The sequence below is a fragment of the Myotis davidii genome, unplaced genomic scaffold, assembly GCF_000327345.1.
Source record: "Myotis davidii unplaced genomic scaffold, ASM32734v1 scaffold247, whole genome shotgun sequence".
Classification (NCBI taxonomy): Eukaryota; Metazoa; Chordata; class Mammalia; order Chiroptera; family Vespertilionidae; genus Myotis; species Myotis davidii.
The window spans coordinates 1,704,270-1,713,278 of NW_006299593.1; the positions used below are offsets into that span (position 1 = coordinate 1,704,270).

Sequence of the window (9,009 nt, forward strand, 5' to 3'; positions counted from 1 at the left end):
AGGCGGCTGATTGATGTTTCTCTCTCATTGATGTTTCTGGCTCTCTATCTCTCTCCCCTCCTCTCTGTAATAAATCAATAAAATATATTTAAAAAAAAAAAACTTAAAGAGGGCACAGCCTGGCCGTCCCTCAGCCCCAGGTTCTTCTAACACTTGGTGACTGAGGTCCCCTGACCCTGGGACCAGCTCCCCTTGAAGAACACCCTTTCCTATTTCTCAGGGCTCACCCTGCCCACCCTCCCCCTCCCACACCACCCAGGGGCTTTGCATCTCTGTGCGGAGTTGGGGCTGCAGGAGTGTAACCCCACGGCCTGGATGTCAGCACCTGGGCGCTGGGGCAGCCCTCTGGAGAAGCAGGGAGGAGCCGCAACCCCAGAATCCCAAGGCCACCTCGGCAGCCCTCCCTGGGGTTTCCTAAGGACCCGGTTTCCTCCACACTCATAACCACACCACCCTCCTCAAGAGCTGGCAGTATGCTGCTGGCTCCAGGCGCCTGAATGAGACGTACAGCCCAGAACCAGCTCCATCCTTTATACGCCTGTCAAGGAGCCACAGGAACAGCCCTGGCAGCTTCGAAGGATAGAACCAGGATCTAAAACACATCTCGCCACCAGGGGGCAGAGTCCAGGGGCCACTGCTTCAAAACCAGAGGTGGTTAATACTGGAGGCTTCTAGCTCTGCTGAGGATCTAAAGGAAAGCGGGCATGTCTGTGGGACCCACCCCCAGTCAGGACATCCCACCCTCACCATGACATCATACTTCATCCCCTCTCCCCAACTCCAGACATAACCAGCGCTGAGATTTTCCTGTGGGCTGTGTGAGCTCCATGCTTTCCCAGACCACATGACCTTGGCCTACAGCCCCCAGTAGGACCCTCTTTAAGTCCCCCCACATGACAGCCCCAATCCTCAGCTCTCCAACCCCAGCACCACCATGCAGACATCCTAGCAGTCCGTCATGTGTCGACCATCTGGAGGCAGGAACCTGAGTCACCCATGTCTGCCATCTTGGGGTCACAGTCAACAATATCACGGAATTCTGAGGGTCGTTTCTGGCCCCCAGACTAGGAAGGCCCAAGAAACCAAAGGCAAAGACAGGGGACAACTCATCAGATCCTCCTACAGGTGACGCAGCAGGGCTCTGGGGTCCTTCACTCCCGCCCTGCTCAGCTCCACCCCAGGTCCCTGCCTCCAACACGCTTCCTCCTGGCTCCCAACCCACCACACCACCAGGTTCCAGGTGCACTCGGCACCGACGGGCTTCTTTCTCTGATCTGACTCTGGCTGTCAAGGCTGAGGCGATGCCAACAGTGTTCATGGTGTCGCCAGACCCTCATGAGCAAGTCTCTCCCCCCCCCCCCCTCCTTCTCGACATCTGTGAGCACGTGACTTCTTTCCTCCGTGTGTGTCCGCACCCCCGTGCTGGAGGCTCCCCCAGGACAGGGGTAGCGTTTTCCTCTTCAGTCTGGAATCTGTCTGAGACAGATTTGGCATCTTCCCATGGCCCGCAGCCCAGTGTGCCAATCTGAAGGGACTTCGAAGAGGACACGGAGTGACAGGCAAATGGACAGCAGCCCCCGCCCCCTCTCAGCCCTTCCAGGGTTTTCTACGGGTCCCACAGGCCCTGTGTTCACTCATGTCACTCCCCCAGCGGGCCCCCTCGGCCCTCTGAGGCAGTCTGGGCTACAGTCACTCGGGGAAGGGAGCCTGGCATGCTCGGCCCATTGCGTTCGGCCCAGAAATCAGCTTCGATCAAAGGCCAGTGAGAAGCTACGGCTTCTGGCAGGGTTCTGTCCCTTCTGCCACATCCCCCGTTTCCTGTGCCTCCCACTGCAGTGCGGCCCCGTCCCGGGTGCGAAGCCCCAGCACAGAGGGTCTTGGGACCTGCCTGGGGCTGCCCCGTGACTTCGTGCTGTCACAGGAACTAGAAGACAGTCCTGGGGCCTCATCACAAGGAGGGGGCCCCTCTCCCCCAGGCCGTGCTCAGCTAGGGGCTCACCCAAGCGGGGCCCAACCCTCCTCTCCCATCCATCACCTCTGGCTCTCACACCCGCTTCTTGGAGACAGGGTTTGTGAGGGATTGACAAGCTCTGCAGCCAACCAGGGATCCCAGCCCACGGAAGAAAAGGCAGCAGGTGAGCCGACGTGCAGGCACGCCATGGGAACCCAGAGTGAGAGGAGGAGCGGCCAGGCCCCTGGGGATGCCGCCAGCCTGGCTCGGCCCATTGACAGGGACCCAGTGTGAAAAGCTCTGTCCCAGGGGTGGGTGCGCCCCTGAGCTCGGAGTGGAGCCAATGCCGAGCCTGCAGGAACCAGTGTCAGGGTGCACAAAGGGCTAGAGGCAGACACATTTGAGCAGCTCGACTGGGAAGTGAGAAACCCCGGTTGGAGGCACTGGGGGCCGGACACAAAGCAAAGGAGGAGCCCCATCCCTGACTCAAAACAGCCCTCAGCAGCCCCTGAGGCCTGCCCCCATTTCTCCACTAGAACTCACACCTTCACAGCCTCTCCAGGACCCCCGAGGGGAGTTCAGATGTCCCCAGAGTCCTTCTGGACCGTAGTGATGTGATATTGTGATTTAGGATAAGAAAGACATATTTGGTCTTAACACCCTGTTTCTGGCACAGAGCTCCCAAAACCCTCGGAATTTCCTAAGTGATGAGGGCGGTAAAGGTGCCTTTTGTTGTATTAATGAGGTGACCAGGAGAGCGAGACCATGTGATTAGAGGGTTGGAACTTTCAGCCCCACGATCCCCCCACTTCCCCAGCCACCCCATCCTCCAGGGAGGAAGGAGGGGCTAGAGATTGAGTTTAATCACCAATGACCAATGATTTAATCATTCATGCCTGTGTAATGGAGCCACCATAAAAACCCCAAACAATAGGAACCGAAGCCGTCTGGGCTGGTGAACCCGCACGAGGAGATGGGGGAGGGTGGTGGGCCTGGGAGGCACGGAAGCTCCTGGCCCTCTCCCCACCTTGCTCTCTGCACCTCTTCATCTGGCCGTTCCTACGCTACATCCTTTTACAATAAACCAGGAATCTAGGAAGTAAAATGGGCCTCTGGGTTCTGTGAGGCGCTCTAGGAAAGTAACTGAGCCCAAGCACAGGGTTGCTGAAACTTCGAATCTATAGCCAGTTGGTCAGCACAACCTGGACTTGTGACTGGCATGGGGGGCGGGGGGCTCGTCTTGTAAGACTGAGCCCATAACCTGTATAATTGAGTCTATTCAAGTCCCCTGAGAGTTTGGGAGATGCACCCTCTGATGCATGTCCCCACTTGGACTTCAATTCCCTGTGTGACTTCAGTCACCGTCTCTCTCTAGGTCTCACAGTGATGCCATTCAGAGCCCTGCTCAGACTGGCCACTTCTGATTCACCAAGCCAGCCAGGAGCCTCCCCATACACACACTCACACTCACACTCATATACACACACTCACACCCATAGACGCTCACACTCATCTACTCATACACTCACACACACGCTGTCACATTCACACACTCGCTTATACTCACACCCATACACACACTCCATGGGGCAAGGTAGCCCCACTCTGTCTGAAATAACTCAGCCCGAAACCCCCCACCGTATCCCACCCCTTGAGACGCCACAGGGAGGAAGCTTTACCAAATCGATCATTCCCCCAGGGCATCCTGGGAGGCTGGCCCTAAGGGAAGGTCAGGAATTCCACTGACCAGGAAGAGAGAACCCTGCAGGGTATATTTAGCTCACTAAAAATAGCAGGAGGCGAGAGTTGAGGGCTGGAAATTGTCTGGGAGAACTGGGAGAGCGCTGGGCAGGCTGGGGGAGGGGCGGGAGGACAATGGAGGAAAGGAAGGGCTCTGACAGGTCCGGGTGCCAGGGGAGAGGGATGTCTGTCTGTCTCCCTTCCCTTGTGATCTGTGACCCAGATGACTCAGCTTTTCTGGATCTGGAGAAGGAGGTTGGATGGTGAGAAAAGCCGCCAGGGAGACTGGGGTGGGGATACCCAAGGATGCGGGGAGCTTGGGAAGACCAACCCCAGGAAGGGACCCAGGGCAGCCAAGGATGACTAACCCTGCAGGTGGGACCAGGCTGCCTGTGGCCCCCCTCCCCTCTCTTCCAGCCCAGAGCCCTCCCAGGTACCCTGAGCCCTGGTGGGCAGGCCCAGACCTGGCTGCTGGGAGCTGCAGTCACACAGCTCTGGGGTCAGAAAGGCAAGGCCTCCGCCCGGAACCTGGCCTGTGCGGAGGCTCCGTGAGCACTTACCCCCGTGGGCTGCTTCTTGGTGTCCAGCAGCGGGGCATTGAAGCTGGCAGACAGGCTGGGGGTGGCGAGGACCTCCCGGAGTGGGATCTTGGCTTCCCCCAGGAACCTGGGAGGAGGGAAAAGTAGAATCTAGAAAACTAGCCTATGTCCGGCTTGTCTCTCACCACACCCCTCACCACCACCACAGATGGGGAGCATAAGACATTTGGGGAGCTAGCAATCTGAATTTGTCCCAGCAACATGCTTTCTACTGCACTCTCTTGCTAGCAGATAATTAACTCCATTTGTGAAAGAATGTGGGAGACTAGCAGCGGACTCTGTACCCAAGTGAATCAATGTTCCTAAGGCACATTCTTGTTAGCCTTATGCAGTGATGGTGAACCTATGACACGCAAACTCAAGGTGACACTCAAGCTCATTATTTTTGGTTGATTTTTCTGTGCTAAATGGCATTTAAATATATAAAATAAATATCAAAAATATAATTCTTTGTTTTACTATGGTTGCAAATATCAAAAAATTTCTATATGTGACACGGCACCAGAGTTAAGTTAGGGTTTTTCAAAATGCTGACACGCCGAGCTCAAAAGGTTCACCATCACTGATATATTTGGTTCATGTTTTTGCATTCATTCAGCTACCCTATGCCTTCTGATTGGATAATTTAATCTAGTTATCTGGTCCTGCAAGAGCTAATTTACCTAAATACCCAATCTACACGGGGCCCTGAACCAAGGATGTGACAGCTTGACTAGAGGGAGGTCACTGGCGCCATGCAGGATGGACAGTAGATACAATCTAAGTTAACCATCTAACTGACTCTCGAGGGGGTGGGGGGGCTGTGAGAGTCCACCACAGAAGCTGGTAGTTAGGAAACAAAGAAACTCAGAAATATATAAGGAGAAAATCTCATTGTCTAAGTTGTTCAGGATCTGGGTCTTAGGGTCCCCTGAACCAGCAGCGCTGCTTTGAATAAAGGCTCTTCCCTGAACCCCAGAGTGTCCAACTGTCCCTTCTGCGCCAATGCCATAAATTCCATATTCCATAACACCACCGCCACGCAAGCCACACAGACAAGCTGATCTGCCTAGAACGCCAGAGTCACTTAGGAGCCCTCCTCCTAGTCACCCAATCACCATCCCTGGAGGGCCAGGCCCCTCTCCCTGCACAAGAGGCACACCTTCCCTTCCCCCAAGGTCAACTTTGACCCCTTTCTGCCCCTCCCCAGAGGCCCAGCCCTCCACCCCTGTCGGCCTGGGTGCCCCACAGAAGGGCTGGTCTTGGCCCTCAGACCTCAGCAATCCACCACGTGGGCGTCTCCTGAAAGCAGGGCAGTCCCTCAGCACATCTGCATTGCTCCCAGGCCTCAGCAGCACACTGACCCAGTCTGCACAGGCGTCTGCACAGGTCTCCTAGAGCTTGGCCAGCAATGATTATACATGAAAACAAACAGACCGTCCTGTCTCTGAGGGCAGCCATGACGGTCACACCTCACACACCAGAGGCCGCATCTCTCACTGAGGGGAGGGGGCCCCACACACCATGGGCTCTTAGGAATCAGTAGGTCGCCAGGGAAAACGGTTACGTTCCGTAAGCTATGAAAGGGGCCCACAGCGTTCCGCGGTGGCAGAAGCACAGCAAGTGGCCTGCGTCCCCCGACTGCAGCCTGGTGCTTGCCCGGAGCTTCTGCGCGCCTCCTGCACAGCCACGGCTCTGCCACGGTGTCCTCTCATCTTCTGCTTTTCAATTTCTTTCCTCGTGAATAAATAGCACATCTGGTCTCTGTAACAACTTATTTGAACATGGGTTTTTATAATCTCAGGAAATGAAATTTTAATCTTGACCTAATTAGCTGATAATTTTTTTAATCCTCACCCGAGGCTGTGTTTTACAGAGAGAGAGAGAGAGAGAGAGAGAGAGAGAGAGAGAGAGAGAGAGAAACATCAGTGTAAGAGAGAAGCACCTCTCAGTTGTCTCCTGTCCGTACCCCAACCAGGGATCAAACCTACAACCTTTTGGTATATGGGACGACACTCCAACCAATGGAACCACCCAGCCAGGGCTAATTAGCTGTTTTTTAAAACTGGCTGCTTACACTGTCATACCCATTAGGTGGAGGGAGGGAGGGTGGAAGGGAAGGAGGGAGGGGAGAAGAAAGAAAACTACAAATGTTGAAGCTGTGGAGAAATTGGAACCCCGTGCACTGTGAGTAGGAATGAAAAAGGCGCAGCCACTGTGGAAAACAGAACAGTGGTTCCTCGAAAACTGAAAAATAGAACTACAATCCGACCCAGCAACTCCACTTCTGGTATTTACCCAAAGAATTAAAATCAAGGACTCACAGAGATACTTGTCCGCCCACCTTCATAGTAGCATTATTCACAATAGCTAACAGGTGGGAGCAACCCAAGAGGCTAGCAGCAGATGAAAGGATAAATAAAATGTGGCAGATACAAACAATGGATTGTTATTCAGAGTTAAAAAGGAGAGGAATTCTGACATCTGCTGGGGTGGAGGGGTGAACCTTGAGGACATTATGCTAAATGAAATAAGACAGACACAAAGGGGTAAAAATCATATGACTCTACTTACATGAGATACCTAAAGTAGGCAAGTTTTTAGAGACAGGAAGTAGAATAGCACTTATCTAGGGCTGAGTAGAAAGGAGGAAGAGAGGCTAAAATTTAGTGAGTACAGAGGGTCAGTGTAGAGCAGTGATGGCGTAAGAGAGAAACACCTATCAGTTGTCTCCTGTCTGTACCCCAACCAGGGATCAAATCTACAACCTTTTGGTATATGGGACAACACTCCAACCAATGGAACCACCCAGCCAGGGCTAATTAGCTGATTTTTAAAACCCAGTGCTTACAATGTCATACCCATTAGGTGGAGGAAGGAAGGAAGGAAGGAAGGAAGGAAGGAATGAAGGAAATGGAGAAAACCCTAACTTCACTCTGGTGCCGTGTCACATATAGAAATTTTTTGATCTTTGCAACCATAGTAAAACAAAGACTACATTTTTGATATTTATTTTATATATTTAAATGCCATTTAACAAAGAAAAATCAACCAAAAAAATGAGTTTGTGTGTCACCTCTGACACGCGTGTCATAGGTTCGCCATCACTGGTGTAGAGGGACAAGAGTGCTCTAGAGAAGGATGGTAGTGATGGTTGCACAACAGTGTGAATGTACTTAACGCCACTGAGCGGTACACTTTGAATGGTGTGAGCAAAAAGGGGGCTGTGTAAAAACCTGTGGCCCAGGTCACAGCGGGCATCACATCCTAGGCCTATGGCTTCCTTCCAGGAAATTAATCTTTACCTCAATGGAGCCCTGCCCCGTGTTCTCACGCATCTAGGATAGCATAACTTTGAAATGTCAGAGTCATTTTCTTTTCCTACCCTGGAAGGCACAGCCCCAGGCGCCAGATCACTAGACCACAGAGCACTTCCTGGTCATCTTGTTCCCCACATTCCATCTCCATGTGCTGTAAATGCTCACTGTCACTCACCCTGTACCCACCAGTGTGAACGAAGTGTGTCTCTAATTTGCAGTCTACCCAATCCTAGAGGTTTCCCCGCTTTGCTTTCTCCTGCCTCTACCACCAAGGGAGTCCATGCACCTTCCTTATGCTTCCTCCTTTGATTCTAGGTGCATAACAGGGTCTGCAAAATGGGCTTTCCCGGGAGCATTTTCTCAATCCCTTGAGACCTTGCTTCTGGGCATGTCCTCAAAATTTGGCTCAAATAAACTCAGAACCCTTTTCTTTGCTGACCCTGGTTACATGGGTTACGTTTCGTCACGTACACTTTACGATGCTGAATAAATAAACTAGCTGCTTATGCAAGCTTCTGCACAACAAAATCCCTCCTTTTCCATCCCTCTGGGAACCAGCAGGCTCTTGGCCACCTCGCAGTTCCCTTGCCAGCAAGGCAATACGCCTGGTGTATGTGCAACCCCCATTCTTCTAACATCTCTTTAGAGAAAGGACTAAAAAGACAGATGCTCACTGATACTCATTCTGGGTTCTGGTAGAGACCATGCCAGTAGCGTCACATTTTCTAGGATTTGGGATGGTTTGTGTTACATTCCTTTGGAGTGTGGAGCAAACTTGTACCACAGTTCACTGAGGGCTCTGGAGTGTCTCCATCCCGGGGCCAGTGACGGGGAGATGTCTGTCCCCCATGTGTGGCCTGAAGTGTCCTTGGGACCCAGGCGCTATCAAAAAGACCAGATTGGTTGAGCACTGTCCCGTGCACCGAAGCGTTGCCAATTTGGTTGCCGGTCAGGGCACATACCCAGGTTGTGGGTTTAATCCCTGGCAGGGAGCGTTTGGAAGGCAACTGATGGATGTTTCTCTCTCACACAGTCTCTGTGTCTGTCTCTGTCTCTTTCTCTTGCTCGCTGTCGATCTCTCTCACTGTCTCTCCCTCTCTCTAAGCATGTACTCAAGTGAGGATTTAAAAAAATATATATATATCAGATAGTGGGTATAGAGGACCTGCGTATCCACATGACACTGGTGGTCAGAGTGACCCTGTCCTTCATGGGAACACCAAGGCCGCAGAGTGGAGCAATTCCTCTAGGGGGCCTGCCCTGAAACTGGGTCCCCAGATTCCCTGAGGGGTCAGCCTGGGGAAGCGGGAGGCAGGCGGGCAGAGGAGCAGAGGGAGCAGCAGGCCTGGTCATCAGCCACACACACAGCAGAGCCAGGCCTCCTCAGCCTCCCTTTCTGGCGCCCAGCTGCCCCCCCACC

The 9,009-nt window shown here is 53.0% G+C and overlaps 1 protein-coding gene across 13 annotated transcripts in view; it reads right to left on the reverse strand.

Moving 5' to 3' along the window:
- DYSF (dysferlin) overlaps positions 1–9,009 on the reverse strand; it is a 205,543-nt gene that overhangs the window by 152,952 nt on the left and 43,582 nt on the right. For all 13 annotated transcript variants that reach the window (XM_006775297.2, XM_006775294.2, XM_006775295.2 and 10 more), the window contains exon 4: positions 4,252–4,357. In XM_006775297.2, the coding sequence (XP_006775360.1) occupies positions 4,252–4,357 (106 nt within the window). The remainder of the gene's footprint in view (positions 1–4,251; positions 4,358–9,009) is intronic.